This window comes from Peromyscus eremicus, chromosome 7 (genome assembly GCF_949786415.1).
Source record: "Peromyscus eremicus chromosome 7, PerEre_H2_v1, whole genome shotgun sequence".
NCBI lineage: Eukaryota > Metazoa > Chordata > Mammalia > Rodentia > Cricetidae > Peromyscus > Peromyscus eremicus.
In genome coordinates, this window is record NC_081422.1 from 32,342,400 (window position 1) to 32,366,075 (window position 23,676).

The 23,676-nt window shown below is 44.6% G+C and overlaps 1 protein-coding gene across 1 annotated transcript; it reads left to right on the forward strand.

Moving 5' to 3' along the window:
• The first annotated feature begins 236 nt into the window (after window positions 1–236).
• Hepacam (hepatic and glial cell adhesion molecule) lies at window positions 237–19,027 on the forward strand. Its single transcript, XM_059266756.1, has 7 exons — window positions 237–701; window positions 14,378–14,719; window positions 15,318–15,599; window positions 16,090–16,189; window positions 17,152–17,225; window positions 17,403–17,473; window positions 18,093–19,027. The coding sequence occupies exons 1-7, from the start codon at window positions 617–619 to the stop codon at window positions 18,393–18,395; spliced, it is 1,257 nt and encodes a 418-aa protein (XP_059122739.1). The 5' UTR covers window positions 237–616; the 3' UTR covers window positions 18,396–19,027.
• The last annotated feature ends 4,649 nt before the right edge of the window (window positions 19,028–23,676 follow it).

Below are 23,676 nucleotides of genomic sequence, written 5' to 3' on the forward strand. Positions count from 1 at the left end.
TCAACATCTCTCTGAACCTGTGATAGGAGAAAATCCCAACTGGAACACTGTGCAAGTAACAGAATTCAAGCCCTTTCCCGATCTTCTTCCCTTTGGGTAAAACAGGTTTTCCACTTCTTCAGCAATTCTTTCAGGTCTCTCATTTCCCGAGATATCCAAAAGCGCACCCCCCTTCCCCCTGCCCCCACACCGCGACCTTTTCTCCCTTATTAGAAGTCTGTCCTGACGTGGAAGGAGGAGTGTGAGGTGGAGCCATGTAGGTTGGGACACTGAGCCTGGATCTGCACGGCCTTGGGAGTGGGCCTTATTGCAGAAGAGCCAAGAACCGCTGGACCACCAGAGCCCAGTATGATGGAATATGCAGTGGAGATTATCATGCCGTGGAGATACCCCTGTCCAAACTAAGGGGGCGAAGGGCTTGCAAACTAGAAAATGCTAGATCTGAGCAAAGCGAGAGGAGAGAACAAGGCCGGCAACACACAGAGCTCTGTGTATTCAGAGGGAAGTTGGCAGGGTTGTGCCCGGGCAGAGAAACTCCGAGTGGTACAAAGGGACGTGCCCGGAGTGGAGAAATCATGCTAATTGTCTGCACCAGAGCTGGAGAACGCCACCCAAAATGAAGAGAGAAAGAGGAGCCTTGTCCAGAGCCTCCAGGGCCCTGCGCCTCGCTCCTTTTGTCTACCTGCTTCTCATCCATCCAGGTAGGAGACCAGAGGGGTCTAGAGAAAAGAACTTGGGGCTTTTGACGAAGAGGGAGGGGGAGAGCAGAGCCTGAATACCTTCAGGGCTGGAGGAGGGGAGAGAGCTCAGTGGCCGTGGGAAGCATCTCAGTGAATTAAGGAATCAGTGTTGAATATATCTCTTCATTCCCCGTGCTTCCTGCCCGGTCCCTGGCTCCTGGCCCCCTCCCCCAAAGACTGCATGACTTTGGAGCGCCCACGGCATTCAGTACATTAGATGGAAGGCATCGTGCCACTTTTTATGGGATGACATGTTGGCGTGGGCTTGTCCAGCATTCTTTTTAAGGGATTATGTGAACTCTTGGTGAGAGGAGGAGGGGAAATCTTGGGTTTGAGCCTCCCAAACCTCCACCCTGGCTTCTCTGAGTGTCAAACAGTTTGAAAGATAAAAGAAGCTTTGTAGCTAATGAGACTCCCGGTTTAGGATAGTAATCCATCCTATTCATAATTCATTCCAAGTCATAGACACCTACCTCTTGTGATGCCCCCTATCAACTCTATGGAAAACTGATCTTATTTTAAATACTGTAGATGTGTTTATGTGTACATATACACAATTACAGGGAGCCCAGAAACGCACATTTCAGTGTGGCAAGCAGATACATAGATCATTTTAACAAAAAGCAGGAATCAGCCTCCATCCAGGAAGTTGTTGCTGGTGGGGCAGGATGCAGGTGGGCGAGAACCAGGGAATGTTTCCTTGTAGAAAGAACGTTTGCACTGAATCTTAGAGGATGAGAAAAATAGGTAGGGGCATGAGTGAGATTATTGCTGGGAAGTGGACAAAGGTCAGGAGCTTGAAATAGCCTCCTGTGTTTAGGCGGAGCCCAGAAGTTCAGCATTGCTGAGAGAAAAGTATGAACTGAATTCAGCAGAAGCCTTGTAAACCTTTTTCAGAGGATGGGAGATAGTCTATATAAGTGGTAGGAGGGGAAAATTGAGTGATCTTTACTGGCAGGATCAGATAGACTTCGGATCTCTTAGTCTGCCATGACGCATTGAAGGGACAACAAGGACGTAGAATAGAATGGAAACCTATTTAATTCTTCTGAGTTGATGAAACAAAATGACACAGAGTAGGTGGGTTAGGTAGCAGAAAGTCGTTGTCTTGCGTTTCTGAAAGGCAGACGCTAGAGATCAAGGTATTGATGGTGCCACACTTCCCTCTGAAAGCACCAAGGACAGATCTGTCACAGGCCTCCTTGGCTTGTGGCAGCAAAATTCCAGCCTTCAGGTGGTGTTTTCCTGTTTGCGTGTCTGTGTTCAAATGTCCCCATTTTACAAGGACGTGTGCGGAAGGGGATCCACCCTGCTCCAGTATGACCTCATCTTAACTCCTTGGCTCCGCAAAAAACCCATTGCCAAAAGAAGTTCAACTGTGAGATGTGGGGCTTGGGGATGAGGGTTAAGAGGACTTCAGTATGTGAGTTTGAGATGTACTTCAGCCTACAGCAAAGCTATTTTCTAATTATGAATTATGTTAATAAGATATTAGTTATGAACCAGGCATGGTGGTGCACGCCTATAATCTCAGCACTTGAGAGATAGAAGAAGGAGGAACAGGAGTTATCTTTGCTACATAGTGAGTTCAAGTACAGCCTGGGCTACTTGAGATCCCTGTCACAAACAAACAAATATTAGTTATAAGCTAAATGTTGAGCTATTGTACTGCTATTGCAACAAGCAATAAATGTGCAGATTCTGTAATAAGTCTCTGCCATCTTTGCTGTATTATTAGGAAAACGTCAGCTTCTGTAGTAGGTACATTTCAGCTTTTAAGTCCTTGGCATTACATGTCAGTGTAATGAAGTAGTAGACTAGGCCTGGGAGAGGAAGGACGATATTGCATAGAGTTCTCAAGGAACACGCTAAGCTGATGGGACTCTGTCGACTTCAATGTGTGGATCGCTATGGGGTTTGTCTCTATTTAGTCCAAGTACAGCATTTATTTGTTTGTTTGAGACAGGGTCTTCTTACCCTGTAGCCCTGGCTGGCCTGGAACTTGCTATGTAAACCAGACTGGCCTCAAACTCACAGAGAGCTATCGTCTCTGCCTCCTGAGAGAAGAAATTAAAGGCCTTGGTCGTCATGCCTGGCCAAAGAGAAAATTAAAAAACAAAAAACAAAAGAACTTAACAAAAACAATGATGAGACATATAAGGGAGGGTTTTCCAAAACTAGCTTCTGAATGGTATGTATCACCTCCCCCCTAGTTCTATTGGCTAGAACTTGTCACGTGGCCATGCCTGACCGCAATGGAAGCTGGGAAATAGAGGATTAAGATTGGCATGGAGAGGACTGGAGAGGCTGCCGGCTGCTCTTGTAGAGAACTTAGAGTCCCAGCACCCACAGGGTGGCTCCCAACCATCCGCAGTTCCAGTTTCAGGGGATACAATGGCTCCTTCGGATGTCTGCAGCCACTGCACACATGTTATGCATATATGTGCATGCAGGCAAAACACTCATACACATAACATAAAATCCAGGCTCTGGTGTTGACGAATCGGGCTTCCTCTGACGCAGCGTGCCCCTTCTTTGTTTTCATATTTGTTTGCTTATTTTGTGGGAGTTGGGGCACATAACTATAGAGGTCAGAAGACAAGTCCCAGGAGTCAATCCTCTCTTTCCATTTTGTGGGTCTCAGGTATCAGGTTTGCGACAAGCACCCTTACCCACTAAACAATCTGGCTGGCCCTAAATCAGGCCAAATTCAGCCTTCTTAAACTCACCATAGCACAATTCACAGAATATTCAGATAAGACTTATCCAGAGGTTAAGGTGTTGACAGAAATAAACATTAAAAGACATAACTCCAAACTTTGAAGGTTTTGTTCTCTGGACTTTTCTTCTTCTCTGTCTGGTTTCTGTGCTGAATTTGGAGGAGCAGGTGGATATTAGAACAGTCTGATACTGTAGTCCATGTCAACCTCCTGAAACCTGGGATTAGAGGTATGAGCCGTCACACCCAATATGTTTATAGCTTCAATTCACTATCATGTTGCAGTGGTGATCCTTTTGGGTTTAAAAAATAGTGTAGTTGAAAAGTCTCATAGAGGAAAATGCAGTTAGTATAAGGTTATAGTCTGATATGCCCTTAACAAGTGAACAAGCCCATATAATCATCCCTTAGATAAAGAAACAGATATGGCTAGGTTGGTGGCATACACCTTTAATCTCAGCACTTGAGATGCAGAGGCAGGAGAATCTCTGTGAGTTTGAGGCCAGCCTAGTCTACATAGCAAATTCCAGGTCAGCCAGAGCTACAGAGTGAAACCTTGTCTCAAAAAAAAGAAAGAAAGAAAGGAAGGAAGGAAGGAAGGAAGGAAGGAAGAAAGAAAGAAAGAAAGAAAGAAATCATGCTGTTTCCCCAGAATCACCCAAGTATTTCAGCTGCTGTTAGCCACTGAGGCAGACCCCCTTATTAACGTACCTTCAAAGAGCCTTCACTTTCAACATAAACTTTATGATACAAGCTGATGCCCAGAGGCCTTCCTGTCATCACTTTAATCTTCTAAACATATACTCCATATCATATTGAGCATGCCCAGGAGTATACTCCTTAAGTGATAAAGCTTGGGGTTGGGCCAACCTCTATATGAGTACTCTTCCTTTGTTCAAGGAGGGCATTGCTTTGGAAATAAATCCTATGTTTTGCTTCCCTGTTTCAGGTAATAAATCTTTCTCCACTCCACTTTTATGTCTTGGCTATGTTTATTTTGGCTTTGCACTCACCAAGATATGAACCCAAGTAGCTTGTGTTGCCTGTTACTACAGAAGCCGGTGAGCGGAGGCAGGAAGTGAATCTTGAAACGACGCTTTATTCAGAGAGCCAGCAATCTAGGAGGCCAGAGTATTATCATTCTCAAATCTGCCTTACTCAGACCATCGCCAACTAGCCCATTTTATAGGGAACAAGAACAAAAGCAGTTAATCATTCCAAACTTCAGTCTGGTCCCTCCGGTCAGGTGGTCAAGCCTTATCTTTGTAATTCATGGTGTTGGTACTTTTCTTCTTATTTCTCCCTGTACTTTTTCCTTATCTTCATCCTCTCTCTCTCTCTCTCTCTCTCTCTCTCTCTCTCTCTCTCTCTCTCTCTCTCTCTCTCTCTCTGTGTGTGTGTGTGGGGGGGGATTCACAAAGGCCTAAGGCCACTGAGTTTCACATTCCTCCTGCATGACTATCTGAGTTAGAGAGTGTACGTGCAGAATCCTATGGACAATATAGACACTGCAAGTCTATTATAATATAGAAAGTGCCCTTACCTGTCCCTTATCACACAGTCACTTGGCTCCACTGCTTCTGGGCCTGTGCTTGATGTGATAGACCATCACAGTGTTAGGGAACATGTGAGAGAGGCAGACAGAAAGTAGAGACAGACAGAAAGGGGCCTGGCCGGACATGCCCCCAGCCACTTACTCCTCTAGCCAGGCCCTACCTTTTAATAGCTCTCTTAGAACCAACCATTGATGAATGAACCCATTGAAGTTAGAACCTTCATAAGACAATCATCTCCCAGTCTTCCTATCCTAATTAGTATGAAATGGAATCAAATTATAGTTTAAACTTACATTCCATGATAATCAAGTTGAGCTTTTCCTATATCTTTATCAGCCAATTGGATATATTTTTTATGAAGTACCTGTTCCAACTCCTTTTTTAAAAAGATTTGTTTTTTTTTTCAAGTGTGTGTGTGTGTATGTGTGTGTGTGTGTGTGTGTGTGTGTGTGTGTGTGTGTTTTGAGTATTACATGACGGAGTTACAGGTGGTTATGAGTCACCCAATATAGGTGCCAGGAATCAGACTCTGGTCCTCTGGAAGAACAGTATGTGCTCGAAACTGCTGAACCATCTCTCAAGCCCTTGTTCCAAATCGTTGGCAAAGCTTTTTTTTTTTTTTAGTGGACTGGATGGTTTTCCTTGTTGTTTTCTTTTTTCCTTCTGTCTTTGTTTTTATATTTTTCAAACAGACTCTCAATCTGCAGCTGAGGCTAGCCTGGAACTCACTATGGCAGTTCAGGCTGGCCTCAAACTCACAGCAATCCTTCTGCCTCATCCTAAGTACTGGGGTTATTGGCCTAGACCGCCTTACCTGGCTGGTTACCGATTTTGTTGTTGTTATTTTCTAAGAACTCTGTATCTGTTCCCAAACCAAGCAGACATTGTGGTATTCTGTTTAAAATGTTTCTCCTTTCATACTTAGATCTCCAGTCTATCTTTTTTTTTTTTAAGATTTATTTATTATGTTTACAGTGTTCTGCCTGCACATATGCCTGCACACCAGAAGAGGGCACCAGATCTCATTACAGATGGTTGTGAGCCACCATGTAGTTGCTGGGAATTGAACTCAAGACCTGTGGAAGAGCAACCAGTGCTCTTAACCTCTGAGCCATCTCTCCAGCCCCCCCCCCCAGTCTATCTTAAACTGATACTTGTCCAACATGTTATATAGGGAAAAGATTCATTTTTTACTTCTACATGTCCAAGCACTGTTTATTATAATGATTGTTACTGGAAGAAGTCCAGGAAAGCTGCCACTTAGTGGTCAGTACTTGGGAACCCAGAGTTGGTGGGAAGGACCCTGTTTATTCAAGAGTTGGCTCTAAGGAACTTACTTTCCTTAAAGCTCCATGCTGGAGCCTGAGGAAATGGCTCAGTAGATAAGAATACTTGTTGCATAAGCACGAAGACCTGAGTTCGTGAAGACCAAAGTACACATGAAAAGACTGGTGTGGTCAAGTTCATGCCTGTTAGACCCAGTACAGGGAGTCAGGGAGGAGACAGGAGGATTGTGGGGACTTTCTGACTGCCAGCCTAGCTGCATGTTCAGTGAGTGACTGTCTCAGGGAGTACGGCAGAGTAGTAAAGCAGGACAGCCAATGTTCCCTTCTCGTCTCTGCATCAGTGAACACACATCCAAGCGCATGCGCATACACACCTTAGTGGGGAAGAACACAAACATTTTGTGGGGGTAGAGCGTAAGCCAGGACGGTTAAATGTTGAGTAAGGATCTTTCTCATCCGGGCCATGTATCTCCTTCTTTCTTCTCTGGAACATCGCAGTGAACCTCAACCTCCTGGGACTGACTAGCTCCTGCCGGTCTCTTTAGATAGATGTTATTTTTTTTTCAAGTTACACTTCACATTAATGTATAAATTTTATGTTGGTCAGTGCACAGAACTAAAGAATAAAGGGAGAGTTGTAAAGGTCACCAGAGATGTTCGGAGACCTATCATTTTAAGAGTTAGCAGGATTTAACCATTAAATGATGTTACCAGAACTGTAAGAGCCAGAGACTTGGTTCTGGCAACTCTCACATGCTAGGCTCAGGCACTTATCCTCAACAGGCCAATTAAAAAGACAAGGAAGGGACTGCCATAATGACTCAGTGGGTAGACACTGGTTTCCAAGTCTCACACTCTAAGGGGACAACACAGTGGAAGGAGAGAACTCAAGTACCCCGTGTCATAGAGCACATAACATGTCCTCCACAAACTAACAACCAACCAAACCAACAACAGATAAATGTTTTTAAAAAGACAAATAACATGGGGCTGGAGAGATGGATCAGTGGTTCGGGGTACTTACTGCTTTCGCAGAGGTGCGGGGTTCGATTCCCGGCACCAATACCAGGTGCACACATATATATATATGCATAAATAAAAATGGATTTTAAAGTATTTAAAAAATAAAAATAAAAATAAAAAAAATAAAAAAATAAAAAATAAAAGACAAATAACAATAAAAAGCAGAGAAAGGATAATTGAGTGTAGCCACATTGGGAAGAGGAGGACCCATCCTCTACAAGTCTATCTTTGGGGTACAAACATGAAGTTTAGGTTTATACAGAGAGCAAGAAGTATATGTAGGGCTGGAGAGATGGCTCAGAGGTTAAGAGCATTGACTGCTCTTCCAGAGGTCCTGAGTTCAATTCCCAGCAACCACATGGTGGCTCACAGCCATCTGTAATGAGATGTGGTGCCCTCTTCTGGCCTGCAGTCATACATGCTGTATATATAATAAATAAATAAATCTTTAAAAAAAAAAAAAAAGAAGAAGAAGTATATGTAACTAAACAGTCCTGGTCACAATGTGGTCCTGCCTATCATTGACCCATCATTGTTTGAGCAAGGTGGTCTGACAAGTCAGAACTACATGAATTTTTTTCCCGAGAAGACAAGTTCTTTCTCTGGCTAGCCTGAGGCTTCAGCTCTTCCTTCTCCTATCAGAAGACTTCTGAGGAATTCCAGTTCCTCGGAGACCACTGTTTCAGTGGTGTGACAGCCAAAGGGGAGCACACGTGTCTCTAGATGTCCTCATTCCTAGCAGGGCAGTTGCACCAGGCCTCCTCGTTCAGGATTTCCAGTGCGAGACAAATAAGAGGAACATGATAGTTTTAAAAGTGATAGAAAGGGACACCTTAGAGAATGGCTGAGGGGGGTGGTGTGCTAAAGCAGTTTTGCCAAGTGCAATTCTAAAGCAGTAGTCCTGTCATATAAGGACAACAAACCCTGTCCTTGCCATACTGTGGTCAGTTTTGCCGTAAATTGACACATCATATGCAAGTCTGCTTTAGTTTACTCTGTTGATCTATCTTAATGACAAGAAAGGAAGCCTCCTAAGATTTGAATAGTAGTGTATTAAATTATAGGTCAACTTATAGGTCAAATATTTGGTCTGAGAGAATGGAGAAGTTAACAATAGTGATAATTTCAATCCACAAACATGATAATTTTCATGTTGTCTTAATATATAGTTAAATTATTCCTGGACATCTATGTTCCTCACAGAGTAGATGAAAAGCCCGACTCTTCTTGCCTGAATCTCTCAAGGGACTTCTTCACAGTTTCTGTTTCTTAATATGCCCCTCCCCCCATTGTCCCTGAATGATTGACATTTCAAATGATTTTACAGTCATGGTCCAGGCCTCAGCAGGACAGCAATAATCCCAACCATTTCACAACAAATGATGCTCTTACATAGTAAAAGTGATGAGGATGGGTCATTTTCTCAGACTGTCGCCAGTGATGAATTCGACAGAGGTCTCAGAGATAGTGACAGCAGATTGTGGAGAGTGCCAATCCGATGTTTCCAGGTTTTGATAACCACCAAATAAAGAATTCAGAGATGAGACAAAGCAAAGAGCTGGGAGGAAGTTAGTTTCAGAGTGAAAGTGCACCCAGAGGGAGCAGGCTTCTCCACTATCACTCAGGATTTGGGAGAGCATCATATGAGCAAACCTGAGGTAAGTACAGAAATGGTAAGGAACTTCAGGAAGGGAGAGGGCTTCTCAGAGCAAGGTTTGCTCTGTGCCTGTTGTTCTTATTGTTCTTTTTGTTCTTTGTCTTTGGATGGCATCAGATACATGATGGGAGCAGGGAATTCTGTAAGGCCAGTGATATAGACATATCATTGTGCTGAATTTAAAGACAGACAGTAGTTATTTCTGTTGGTCTTGTTGGCCCCAGGTGATTTTAGGTGGTCCTGGGTAAAGTTGACTTTTACTAACTGAGCAGTCCCGTGATGCCTTCTGTAATGTGACTCTATGGTTACATCACCATTGGCCACCATGTAGTTTATCTCTTTTCCCCCTATGCACACTTACCTTGCCTTCTTCCGGATCATCACTAAATAGGAAGAGTATTAAAAACCCAAAGCAGAAAACAAAATGTTCTTCCTTTCAGAGAAAAAAAGTTCTCACTGCCCTTGGATTATTGTGTGTGGGTCTTGTCACCATACTTCAGAAAGGGAATCATGCAATTGGGAAAGGCCAGGGAAGGGCATCTAGGATGCTCAGAGACCCAAGCAAATGAACCTGCTTCAGAGAGAAAGGATTACAAGTGTGGTTACTGGTGCTAGAGAATGAGTAAGGTGCAGGGAGCCCACAACGTGAGTTCAGCATCGTCCCCCTGATGCTTTTGAAAGGTGACTTTAAGACAAAATGAAAACTTTGCCCTGTAAAGGTGTGAAAACTAGAGGATGGTGATTCCTTTAAGGGATGAAACCAGAAAAGGATCACAACTCTGTGCAGACACATTCTTGAAGTTTGTCTCTCTTCCATATCACAGGAGGTTCAATCCCCCTTGAGTAAAAGCTTCTGACCTTTATAAACATCAGGGCATTGTTTAGTTAGACAGATCTGGCAGAGATGGTAATTTCCTTTTTTTTTTTTTTTTCTGCCTATGGTGGAAACAGAGACTTTCTATATAACGATGCCTCAGAAACAATGATTAAGTTAACTGCTTCTCCAGGTGGAATAATGCTTCTCCCTTTTATTGCCACTCTGGACCTGAGGTGTTAGCCATTTCCTCATTTCTGTGTTCTGCTTTGGCTCCTGTCCCAGTTCTCTGTGTCACCTGAAACCCAAACTCAGATTCTTTCCAGTCTCTAGGCAACTGTTCATGCTTAGCAAAAATGTTCTGGTCATCAGCATCCAAGAAAGATGGCGCCATCCTCTTACAATGAGTGTGCATGTATCCCTTCTGCTTTCAGGCATACCCATGTTTACAAGCATAAGGAAGGCCACCACCTGCGCTAGGGTAAATTAGGAGGCAGTAAAAAACTGTATCTTCTCCATCGTTTTTATCCACAATGTAATCTAAATTGATTTAAAAAAAAAAGCATAATTACAGGGGGAAACATCACAAAAAAGGCTACTGGAAACTTGGAATGGAACAGGAGACAATATAATCCAGAGAAGAGAGAGAGAGAGAGAGAGAGAGAGAGAGAGAGACAGAGAGACAGAGAGACAGAGAGAGACAGAGACAGAGAGAGACAGAGAGACAGAGAGAGAGAGCAGAAATTATAGAAGAGAGAAAGGTATTAATACCTTCTACTTGTCTGAGGTCTAGGATTATCACTGGTAGAAGGAAATAAGAGGCCTTAAAGTCTGGTGCTTGGGATTTGTATTAGTTAGTTTTCCATTTCTATAATGAAATATCTGTGTCTGGACAGTTTATGAAGAAAGGAAGTTTGTTTAGCTCATAGTTTTGGAGGTAGAAGGTCCAAACATAACCCCAGCTCTGGAGAAGACCCTCAACTATGTCCTATCGTGGTACAGTTGATGGCATCAAAGAACGTATGTGAGAAGAGGGATCACATAGTAAAACAGGAAGCGGTGGGGGATGCTTAGGCTCCTTCTTTTATAACAACTTAATTCCTGGAAAATTAACACAAAGTCCCACAGTAACTATCTTAGTTCCTTCTAGGGACAGTACTCCCAAGAAGCTACCCACTCTACACTTAGAGGTTTCATTCTCTCCTATTATCACCAGCTTGGAGAAAAGGCTTACATCACTCAAACTCTTGAGGGACAAACCACATCCAAACCATAGTAGGGCTGCTTTTCAAAAATTTTACTTTTTTATTTTTTTTAATGATTTATTTATTTTTATTTTATGTGCATTGATTGGTGTTTTGCCCACTTGTATGTCTGTGTAAGGGTTGTCAGATCCCCTGGAACTGGAGTTACAGAGAGTTGTAAGCTGTCATGTGGATGCTGGGAATCGAACCTAGGGCCTCTGGAAGCGCAACCAACGCTATTAACTGCTAAACCATCTCTCCAGTTCCTCAAACTTCTTAAATATTCATTTTATTTTTATTTATGTGTACATGTGTTTATATGTATAAGACATCAGATCCCCTGGAACGGGCGTTACAGATGGCTGTAAACCACCCGATATGGGTGCTGGGACCTAAACTTGGGTCCTCTGCAAGAGCAGAATGTGATTTTAACCACTGCCCCATCTCTCTGGCCCCTCTTTACTCAGATTTGCTAACCTCTGAGGTTCCACACATATAACTGGTATGTGCTTGTCCTACAGTTTCAGACTGGGTCCTGAGAAGTTGAGTAGATGTCCCCTCTCTATTTGAGCATCACCATGGTGCCCTTTAAGCATTCTCCATGATTTTTTCCCAGAACCACCTCAGCTCATACATACCAAAGCCCCTTTGCTCACTTAGGGAAATTTGAAAGCTTGCTTTTCTAAATCTAGCCAAGAATGGGACCTACTAGTTGTTAGACAGGAAAACCCATTTAAGTCATCACATAAACTGAAAATTGAAATAAACTATACAGATCACGTGGTCAATTGGATTTCAGTCTGATACACAGGGCCACCGGAATTCCTAGTAGCTCTTTGTGTTATTGGGGAGGAGGACTGAGTCCCCATCATCTCTTCTGCTAAAACTAATAAGATAGATGGGACCATATTTCATTTATTTCCATTTTTATGTAAGATATTTAGGAAAACAAAAACATTTTTGTTTTAAAAAAATGTTTAAGATTAGGTCAAGAATGATGTCAAATTCATTTCATCACAGCACTTGGGAGGCAGAGGCAGGTGGATCTCTGTGAATGCAAGGTCAGCCTGGTCTATATAGCAAGTTCCAGGCCAGCCAGGATTACACAGTGGGATCCTGTCTCAAAAAAAAAAAAAAAAAAATTGTTTGGGGAGAAGCACTACAGAGATAGCTCAGTAGTTAAGAGCACTTCTTGATCTCCCCAAAGACCCGAGTTCAGTTTCCAACACTCGAGCCAAGTGGTTCACAACAGCCTATAACTTCAGCTCCAGGGGATCTGATGTCTTCTTCTGGCCTCTACAGGCACCCAGACCTGTATAATATACGATCACATAGACACACACATACATACAGATAAATAAAAAACAAAAATAAACAAATCTTTAAGGCTGGAGAGGTAGCTCAGCAGTTAAGAGCACTTGTTCTTGCAGAGGACCCAGGTTCGATTCCCAGCACCTACATGATAGGTCACACTATCTGTAACTCTAGTTCCAGAGGACCTGACACCTTCTTCTGGTCTCCCTAGGCACCAGACATGCATGTGGTACATATACAGATATTTAGGCAAAACCCTCATATACATAAAATAAAAATAAATCTTTAAAAACTACGTTTGAGGGGCTGCAATGTAGCTCAGTTGACAAGTGCTTGTCTAGTGTACATGAAGCCCTAGGATCCTCCTAAACACTGCATAAAACTGGGTGTGGCAACACATGCCAACAATCTCGACTCGGGAGATGGAGGCAGGAAGATCAGGATTTCAAGATCATTCTTGCCGATAGAGCAAGTTTGAGACCAGCCTTGGATACATGAGATGTTACCTTGAAAAATTAATATAAAAATAGTTATGAGATGAGTGTTTTGGCACAATTCTGCCATCCCAGTACTCTGGAGGTTGAGGCAAGACGATTGTGAGGTAGAAGTCATCCTGGACAACACAGAAATCCTTTCTCTCAGGACAAGACAAAAGAAAGTTTGCAAATAGCTTTCTTTGTCTGTTTTAACTTCCTTAACTTACGACTTCCCTCCAATAAGCAAATGGTATTCAGATATTCACACCTACAGAGGCTTTTTCTGCAGCCTCATCTCTTGAGGTTTGAGTGGTACCGGCTGATGGTGGATAGAATGTGAGAGTTGGAAATTGCTTAGAGATCATCTGGTCTCACTAACTACTTCACTGCACCAAGGAAGAAACTGAGGCCCAGAAAGGTGAAAAAGTAGTCAACTCGCTTTTCCTTGACCTTTTACAGAAAGGAGGAGCTCGTACTTGATACAGCACCTACTCTTAAAACAAATGGAATGTGTTTAGCAAATAAAATTTGCTTTAATTACCATAACCAAGCTTTTACTTCACTTATCTTGTGATCTGATCTAAACAATCTAGTACAGAGAAGGAATGGAAAAGCACAGCCCTGCATCCCTAGCTCTCTCTATATACATATAAATTTTTTTAATTTTAATTTTTTTTTGAGATAAGGTCTTTTATCCTTGGCTGGCCTCCTACTTCAACTCACTGTGTAGTCAAGAATGATCTTGAGCTTCTGATCCCCCTGTCTCTACCTCCAAAGAGCTGGGATTACAGGCTGGTGCCTGGTCCATAGTCACTATTTTTCTTTATAAACGAGAGGGATGGGGCTTAGAAAGATTGTTTATCCAAATGCACACAGCCAGCAAGTGGTAGAGCCCAGTCTTGCAAAGCCTTGAGCTTCCAAACTCCTTATTCTACTCATTCAAACGCTTCCTCTGTGGAGAGTACAAATGGGGCTGGAATTTAGGTGAATTCCCCAAACTTCCACCGAGCTGCCCAGCTGTTTCATATTGAGCCCTCTGGGTAAGATACAGTTAGTTATACCTGGGGAAAGGATTTAGGATTCTTGGTGTGACTGGGAAGTACCTGTGTGGTCTTCAGGTCCTAAGGGTCCTCTTCCTGAGCATTGTCTCAGCATACATTCCTCCTTCTCTGAGATCGTGCTTTCTCTATTTCCTGCCATCCTGATTCCGTATCAGATTTGACACGTAGGATGTTCAATCAATATTTCTATGAAAGCAATGTAGAATGGAGGATAGGTATAATCTCCAGCAACAGGTAGATGGTGGGGAAAACGTCAGAGCGACAAAGCCACAGAAGACCTGGGATGGCTAGGAGGAAAGACACAGGAGAGGAAGCAAAGGACTTCTGTTGGAGAGAGAGGAGATGGCGCTGGTGGGTAAGAAGCCAGGACTGGCAGGAAGTTGAGGGTCTGAAGGTATGAGGACGATCAGAGGGCTTGAAGGTGGAAGCGGGCTATGGAGCTAAGGGGCTGACACTGCCCTCTTCCCCAATGGGCCTCTGTTTGCAGTCCCCCTGGAGGGGGTGAACATCACCAGCCCAGTACGTCTGATCCACGGCACGGTGGGGAAGTCCGCCCTGCTCTCTGTGCAGTACAGTAGCACCAGCAGCGACAAGCCTGTGGTGAAGTGGCAGCTGAAACGTGACAAGCCAGTGACTGTGGTGCAGTCTATAGGCACAGAGGTCATCGGCACTCTGCGGCCGGACTACCGAGACCGTATCCGGCTCTTTGAAAATGGCTCCTTGCTTCTCAGCGATCTGCAGCTGGCGGATGAGGGAACCTATGAAGTGGAGATCTCCATCACTGACGATACCTTCACAGGGGAGAAGACCATCAATCTCACCGTAGATGGTAAAACACTCAGCAGGGAAGGAGGCAGGAAAAGACTGGGACTGAGGCTAGAAAACACAAAAGGCTGAGCAGGCGTTAGAAGATAGTGCCTAACATGAATAGAGTATTTGCATGGACCAGCCTGCTTAACATTTGCAATAATCGAGGGCTAGATAATGTCACTCTCTCCGTTTTGAAGACATGGAAAATGAGTTACAGAGAGTAAGTTGCCCAAGCTCATATGACTGACAGAGCCTATAGTGTTAAACCTAGAGAGCTGGACCTAGATGTCCCCCAACTAAAATGTCTTCTAGGCTTGACCAGTTTAAGTAAAGCTCAGCGGTTTTAGAATCATATTTAGGAAGAAGGGAATGAATGCACTCATCATGGCTGTGTTGTTTAGTCTAGAAGATGCTTGATTAAGAATGAGCAGATGAAGGATGGATGGATGGATGGATGGATGGATGGGAAAGAACTAAGCTAAGGATCTCTGGAGGGACTTCTCAGGCTACAGTCTGAACTGTTATATTTTGAAAGACGGGAGAATAAAGAAGGGGGAGAAATCATGTTGTAGACTTTGACTCACAGGCATTTCCACTCTCCTATTTCTGGGGCTCAGTGCCCATTTCAAAGCCACATGTGTTAGTGGCTTCAACCACTGTGCTGGAGCTCAGTGAGGCCTTCACCCTCAACTGCTCCCACGAGAATGGCACCAAGCCCAGCTACACCTGGCTGAAGGACGGCAAACCCCTCCTCAACGACTCCCGAATGCTCCTGTCCCCTGACCAAAAGGTGCTCACCATCACCCGAGTGCTCATGGAGGATGACGACCTGTACAGCTGTGTGGTGGAGAACCCTATCAGCCAGGTCCGAAGCTTGCCTGTCAAGATCACCGTGTATAGTAAGTCTCCCTGCCTGCCCAAGATGTGAGTGTCCACTGGGACTAAGGACATTCCAGAGAGTGACTGTCTAGAACAGTGGTCCTCAACCTTCCTAAGGCTGCAACCTTTAATATAGTTCCTCTTGTTGTGGTGACCCCAGCCATGAAATTGTTTTCATTGCTACTTCATAACTGTAATTTTGCTACCGTTATGAATCGTAATATAGATTTTCCAATGCTCTTAGGCGACCCCTGCGAAAGGATCATTTGACCCCTAATGGGGTTGTGACCCACAGGTTGAGAACCACTGGTTTAGAGGGAGTAAGACAGGTTAGAGATGGGCTGACTGTCCCTGGAGGAGCCACCAGTGAGAGGGAGGCTCCTGGGAAGCTCTGCCATTGCCTATCCATGCTACTGGGGCCCTTTTCTAGTCCCTCAGTTCTACTGTTTTACTCACCACACCTGCTTCCTTTCTCAAATTGTCCCTACCTCTCTGCCTCTTTTTGCTTAGGAAGAAGCTCCCTCTATATCATCTTGTCTACAGGAGGCATCTTCCTCCTTGTGACCTTGGTGACAGTCTGTGCCTGCTGGAAACCCTCTAAAAAGTCTAGGTAACATCAGCTTTCATCCTTCAGCCTATTTCAGTCCCATGTTTAATATTGATTGATTGACTGTGTTATTAGTATTAAATCTGGGGTCATGTACATACCAGGCAAGCACTCTACTACTAAGCTACATCCCCATTTCTCGAGCTCTATTCTGTGTGTGTGTGTGTGTGTGTGTGTGTGTGTGTGTGTGTGTGCGCTCACGCACATGCTTGTATGGGTGGAAGTATGGATATGCATTGGTGTTGGTGCAGGTGTATGTAGATGCCCACGTGTGTGGATGCCAGAGATAAACCTCCAGTGTTGTCCTTCAGGAACCATCCGTTCTGGTTTGTTGTTGTCGTTTTGTTTTTGTGAGGCATGGTCTTTCATTAGCCTGGATCACATGAATTAGATTAAACTGGCTGGACACTGAGCCTCAGGGATCTGCCTGTCTTTCCCCAGCGCTGGGATTACAATTGTGTGCTACCACACCCGTCTGTTTCATGTGGATTCTTGGAACTGAACTCAGATCCTCACGTTTATAAGGCAATCGCTTTACCAACCGAGCTATCCCTCAATCCCAGCTCCCAAGTTCTATGTTCATCTCTGAGTTTTCTTCCTCCTAGGATGCACCTCTTTTCAGATGTATTTTTCCACTGTATACGGAACTGCATCTGTGCTCGGTTACCTCTGACCACCCCAGCACTGTTGATGGTGGCTTCCCCTTTGGGTTATTCAGTCTAGCTGGGTTAGTGTGCTGTTCACATTGGATAAATGGCCTATCCACAGTCACAATGCTAGCAGCTATCTTAGCATGCAAACCTAGATGAGATTCATTCCTAAGTTCCTGGGCTACCATCATTCTCAACCCATCTTCCCATCATAAGGCTTCTTCTGTGGTCATTAGAACCCTTCCTGTCCATCCTTTAGGTTTTCTGTTCACATTCAATAGCTCTGTTCTTGGTGGGGGTCGGATTGATTTGCAGGAAGAAGAGGAAGTTGGAGAAGCAAAACTCCTTGGAATACATGGATCAGAACGATGACCGCCTAAAGTCAGAAGGTGAGCGCTCAGCCACCCACTGGCCCAGCCCATCAGCACTCAGATCAGAGAGGAAAAGGAAGAAGTGGGTCATGAGAAAGTCAGAAGAGCAAAGCAGGGTACGAGCCAAGCACGTAGGTGCTGGGTGGTGTATAGGCTTTGTCCCTGGACCAGACACTCCCTTCTTTCCCTATGCAGCAGACACCCTACCCCGAAGTGGAGAACAGGAGCGGAAGAACCCAATGGCACTCTATATCCTGAAGGACAAAGTGAGTTGCCCTGTCAAGGAGTCCCCATGGAACGCTAGGGAGCTGATGCTGTGGCCATCCCTTTGCAGTATTTGCAGAAATCTTTGTGTCATCCCCACTTTAGAGATTAAAAAATGAGACAGGGAGAGAGACAAACAAACAAACAAATTTGTGAATGGCTAAATGAGTAAGTAATGAGTGGCAGACCTTACTTTCACAATTATAGGCAACAGTACACAAACCTGACTCAATGCATTCCAAATCTCAGGGACTACCCCAGCTTCCACCGCGTGCAGGATATCTCCTGTCACAAGACTATCTGTGGGCTTCAGAGCCCTTCCTCTGTTCTCTGCTCACATGCAATGCCAATAGCCCCCTTTGCCTTGACCTGTTCTGAAAGAGGATTAAGAGACAAGACACGACACCGATTTATGTTAACATTTACTGAGTACTTGTCGTGTGCCTGGGCCATACTAAGTGTCGTGTATTCCTAGACTTGTGTCTGCCACCTAGTTGTACGTGGGGGTGGGGGTGAAAACTCGGAGGGACCCCAGCCTCTGTAGTCCGGGTACCTAAAACAAAAACGCGCTCCCAGATTGGGTCAGGGGAACGCTGACCCCTGCAGGGCTTGCGTTTGCAGGACTCCCCGGAGCCGGATGAGAACCCTGCAACAGAGCCTCGGAGCACGACAGAGCCTGGACCACCTGGCTACTCCGTGTCACCGCCCGTGCCGGGCCGCTCTCCGGGGCTGCCCATCCGCTCAGCCCGCCGCTACCCACGCTCCCCAGCGCGCTCCCCCGCCACCGGCCGGACGCACACGTCACCGCCACGGGCCCCGAGCTCTCCCGGCCGCTCGCGCAGCGCCTCGCACACACTGCGGACTGCGGGCGTGCACAGAATCCGCGAGCAGGACGAGACTGGGCAGGTGGAGATCAGTGCCTGAGCTGCCTTGGGAGCCTGCTCCGGTTGCCCACGGTCTGCTGTCCGCAGCACGGGGGAGGTTGAGAAGTCCGGATGCCGCTGGCCTAGGGCAAGGGCAGATCGTGGTCTGATCCCCGTTTAGGGTGCACACGTGTGTGAACTTGCACAAATGGGTGAAACGCTGATCTCGGTGTTAAACCCCGTTGCATGTGTGCTGGGTTTACTGACTGTGTTCTCTGGCTGTGTTCTCAGTGGGTTTGAGCTGTGCCCTCTTAGGACTACATAGATTATTAAAAGTCCAGGCCAATCCCCTAAAGGGTTTTCTGGAAACTAACATCTGTAATTTTACCCAGTGAGACCATCCTATGAGCCCCCGGGGGAGAATTTATGCTTCCCATGCACCTCCCAGCTCCCCATGCCTCCATCCCTAATGTCTGAGGTACCTGCCACCCCGCCCCAGCCCAAATTAGAGGCCATTTACCCACAAACACAAGCTGTCCTTAACTAAAGACAAGTCTGATGCTGGTTCCTGGGTGTAACAGAGGCCATTCTGAGCACAAAGGAGTCATTGTCTTAGAGTACCTTTTCTGGACACCCGGTTTCCCATCCCTCCAAATGGTGAGGGTGAATCCCATGTGCATTCTTCCTAGAACCTTGGGAATCTGGGACCATACAAAGACAAAATATCAGGTCTCCAGTGCTTGGTGGCCTCCAATGGCTTCCTCAGAAGCTTAACATATTGATCTTTCTTCCTGTCTTTGTTCATGAGAATGTGGGTGGGCTTGTGCCTATACAGCAGTGGTTCTCAACCTGAGGGTCGCAACCCCTCTAGGGGTCACATATCAGGTATTTACATTGCAATTCATAACAGTAGCAAAATTACAGTTATGATGCAGCAATGAAATAATTTTATGGTTGGGGATCACCACAACATGAGGAACTGTATTAAAGGGTCGCAGCATTAGGAAGGTTGAAAACCACTGCTACAGAGATTTACATGCCCACTCACTGCTGACCCAGAAAGCTGCATCTGGCAAGGACCTGATTTTAACCATTCATATTCTTCTTCCTTGCTTTCTTATGAAACAAGCATTTCAATCATCCCCCAGGAAGGTTGAGGGGCTTCCTGGAGCTGTAAGGAAATAAGATTCTGCTCTCCAGAGAAACACAGAGAGAAGAAGCTTAGCTCTCCCCAGCATGTCAGGCAGCCATGGCCCACCACCCTAGCCTCCTGCTTTCCACTGCCTTGCTCCTAGATGCTCAGAACCCAGTGGACAGAGCCAGCTCCATAATCTGTACCATCAGAAGACCAAGGGCCTGGGCCACGCGCGGGCCACCGCTCTTTAGGCATTTTGGAAGAAAGGAAATAACCTACTGTGTGAGGACAGAAAGCACACCAACAGCTGAAAGACAAGAAGGTCCTGAATGTTCTGCCCTCACTTACCTGATGCCCCCAAGGGACCTCGTGTCTCTTGTCCCTCCTCAACTCCTAAACTTCAAGTCTGCCTCTGCATCATCCCATGAACAACTCCCAAGGCCCCATATCCATCACCTCTGCACCAGAACACACTTTGCCCCAGCCATGCAGGCACCAAGATATCCAGCTTGCCTGCATCCCCTCACCTCACCAGCGTGTCTCTTAGTTCTCCATTCTGATGGTCTTCTCCTGCCCATGTGGCAGGCTGGTCTGCAGCTCTCCTTGCTTAGCCAGAACCCACAACCCACTAACCTTCCCAGCTGCCTCATCCACCAGAAAATAGTGTACCTAGGTGATAGTGCAGGCAGGTTAGGAGATGTAAGACCCGGAGAAGGGACTACCTTGGTCAGCCTTGAGACACAGGGGTGAGGGGTAGGGTGAGATGAGAGCATGCCACACCCTGGTGCTGTATCCTGACAGGGCTGGCTTCCCAGACTCAAGCCAAATTTGCCTTAAATCGGGGGTAAGTAAGGAAGTTTTTGTTTGTTCGTTTGTTTTTATTTTTGTTTTGCTTTGTTTTGATCTTCATCTTTGTATTACTGGCATCTGGCAGAGTGTGTAGCACACCCTGGATGCTCAATAAACTTTTGATGAAATGAAATAACTTTATCTCCTTGTATGCAAACTGAACAAATGAACAACCTAAATGTACAAGTTATTTCCTTTTTCTCTTACCTTCTTTCACTTTCTTTCCAAATTGCAAATCATCCATTCCAAAGCCATTAGTCTCATTCATTCACTCATTCATTCATACATTCATTCATACATTCATGTGTTCTCTTAGTTACTAAACAAATATCCATTTGTGTACTGTTGACTATATCCCAGACACGTGATAAAGGTATAATTTTGCCATGACTTCTATCCAGAAAACAATCTCACAGAGGAAGACAATAAGTGAACAGATTATTATAATACAGTGAGTAAGAGAAATAACAGAAATAGATACAATATAAGGCACTTAGGGAACATTCATCAAAGGTTACGAGGGATAGGAGGACACATTCCAAGTGGAAGGAAAAGCATGTACAAAAGTCTTGGCAGGCAATACACATAGAGAATTCAGGATACTGAGCTACTGAAGTGGATGACATTATTTTAGGAGATTGTGTAGAGTAGAAAGTAAAGAAAGCTGAAGATGGGCCCCTGGGACCTCAGGGATTGTATTTTGTGAAGTCTGATGGAAAGGATCTCACAAAGAAGTCTGAAAAGGCATATCAAGAAAGATAAGGAGAAATACAAGCAAAGAGGCCATCACATACACGGGGCTTTCAAGAGTGATAGAACAGGTGTGATGGTGCATGCCTAGAACCTCAGCTCTTGGAAAGCTGAAACAGGAGGACCTCAAGGTCAAGACTAGCTGAGGCACATAGCGATGCCCTGCCTCAAAGAAACCAAAGGGGTGGGCTGGGGTGAAAGAACAGCCAGGACTTCAGAGGGCTTCATGTATAAAAAGGAATTCAAAATAAGATTAGGGATTGACGTGTACCTTTGTGATAGGGTACTTGCCTAGCATGAATGAGTCCCTAGGTTTGATCCCCAGGAAAGAAGAAAAAACAATCACAAAAGAAAAAAAGACACATTAAATTTGGCAACAAGGGGCCATTGATGAGCTTGGCATAAGGAGTTTCAGTCATGAGCAGGAGTTAAAGCCAAACTGCAGTAGGTGAGTCATGACTGACACAGTTGAGACTGAATACTTGAGACTGGGTATTTGAAACGTCTTCCTGTTTCACAACAGCTTGATCCTCCCTGCGTACACTATATTTAGTTTATATTACCAGGAGAAATCTCCAGGGAACCAGAAACAAATACAATTTAAAAGTATGACAAAAACCAGAGAGAGTGCTTTACTACTAATGAAATATAGAAATACCCTGCATATTTTGCATTAGAATTGTATCGGAAAACTGTGCTCACCCATTGGTGAGGTAGGAAGAGTTAAACTTGCGACTCTTAGATGAAATTGATGTCCTAGAAAAGGAATCCTTGGGCTGGAGAGATGGCTCAGAGGTTAAGAGCACTGTTTGTTCTTCCAAAGGTCCTGAGTTCAATTCCCAGCAACCACATGGTGGCTCACAACCATCTGTAATGAGATCTGGCACCCTCTTCTGGCCTGCAGGGATATGTGCAGACAGAACACTGTATACATAATAAATAAATAAATCTTTAAAAAAAAAAAAAAAAAAAAAAAAAGAAAAGGAATCCTTGCTGAGAGCACTCCTGACACTGGCAGAGGAAACCACTCATCTCCTAAGGAGAAAAGCACTTTACATTTTCTGATTTAGAACCAGTCAAAGATGAGTTAACAGATGTGGTGACACATGCCGGTAATCTCGGCACCTGGGATGTTAATGAGGCTAGCTTAGGCTACACAGTGAAGCCCTATCTCAGGCAGCAGGAAGAATTAACAAAAACAGCCAGGCGGTGGTGGCGCACGCCTTTAGTCCCAGCACTCGGGAGGCAGAGGCAGGCAGATCTCTGTGAGTTCGAGGCCAGCCTGGGCTACCAAGTGAGTCCCAGGAAAGGCGCAAAGCTACACAGAGAAACCCTGTCTCAAAAAACCAAAAAAAAACAAACAAACAAAAAAAAGAATTAACAAAAACAACAACAGCAAAAAAAAGGGTCAATAAGTATACAAGGAAACAAATCACCGTGGATGAGAGTCAGACAATTTAAGATGCAATAGGTTTAAACCCTCAAAGCCTCAAGATATTGGAATTGTCAGATGCAAAATAATGATGGGTTGCTTAAAGGAGCAGAAGACAACAAGCAACTATAAAGACTGGAATAGCGATCAAACTGGAAAAGGAACAAAAATAAACTCTGTAAATAAAAACGGGACTGGCGAGATGGCTAGCAGGTCAAGACACTTGACATCAAGGCTGACAACCTGAGTTGGATCTCCTTAACGTACATGGTGGAAGGAGGAATTGACTCCTACATTTAGTCCCCTGACCTACACACACACACACACACACACACTGAATAAATGTAATGTATACAAAATGTATTGAAATAAAACTGTTAAGCGTAGCTCATACCTATAGTCCTGCTGTGCAGGAGATGAAGGCAGGAGGATCAGGAGTTCAAGATCAGCCTGGGTTACATGAGAACATGTCTCAATAAATAAACAAACAAACAAATAAAGCAAAACAACAACAAAAGGTAATAAAAAAGTTAAATGGCACATTAAGTAAGTCTGAAGAGATGGATAGCTAATTTGAATATATGTCTGATACTACTCAGACACAAAGACACGAAGATGAAAAGATGAAAGAGATTAAGGGATATGCATATAGAATGAAAATGTGGCATATTTTATCTAGATGTCAATAGAGAGAATGGAAGGGAAACCACTATTCTTTTTAAAGATATGTTTTATTTTTCATTATATGTATGTGTGGATATGTGCATGTAAGTGCAGGTGCCCTTGGAGGCCAGAGGTGTCACATCCCCTGGAGTTGGCGTTATAGGTGGCTGTAAGCTGCCTGACAAGTCCTGGGAACCCAGCTTGGGTCCTCTGCAAGTCTAGTGTGCACTCTTAACTGCTGAGCCGTCTCATCAGCTCCAGGAAGCACTTTTTTTTCTTTTCAGAGACAGGGTCTCACTATGTTGCCCTGGCTGACCTGAAATTCTCTGTTTCAGACCAGGCTGGCCTCAAACTCAAAAAGATCTGCCTGCTTCTGCCTCCTGAGTGCTAAGATTAAATGCTTGGCGTACCACAGCCAATCTGGAAATCCATTATTTTAAAAGTCAGTGACTAGATATTTTCCTTTTTTTTTTTTAATGTTTTCCTTTATTTTATGTGTATGGATGTTTTGTC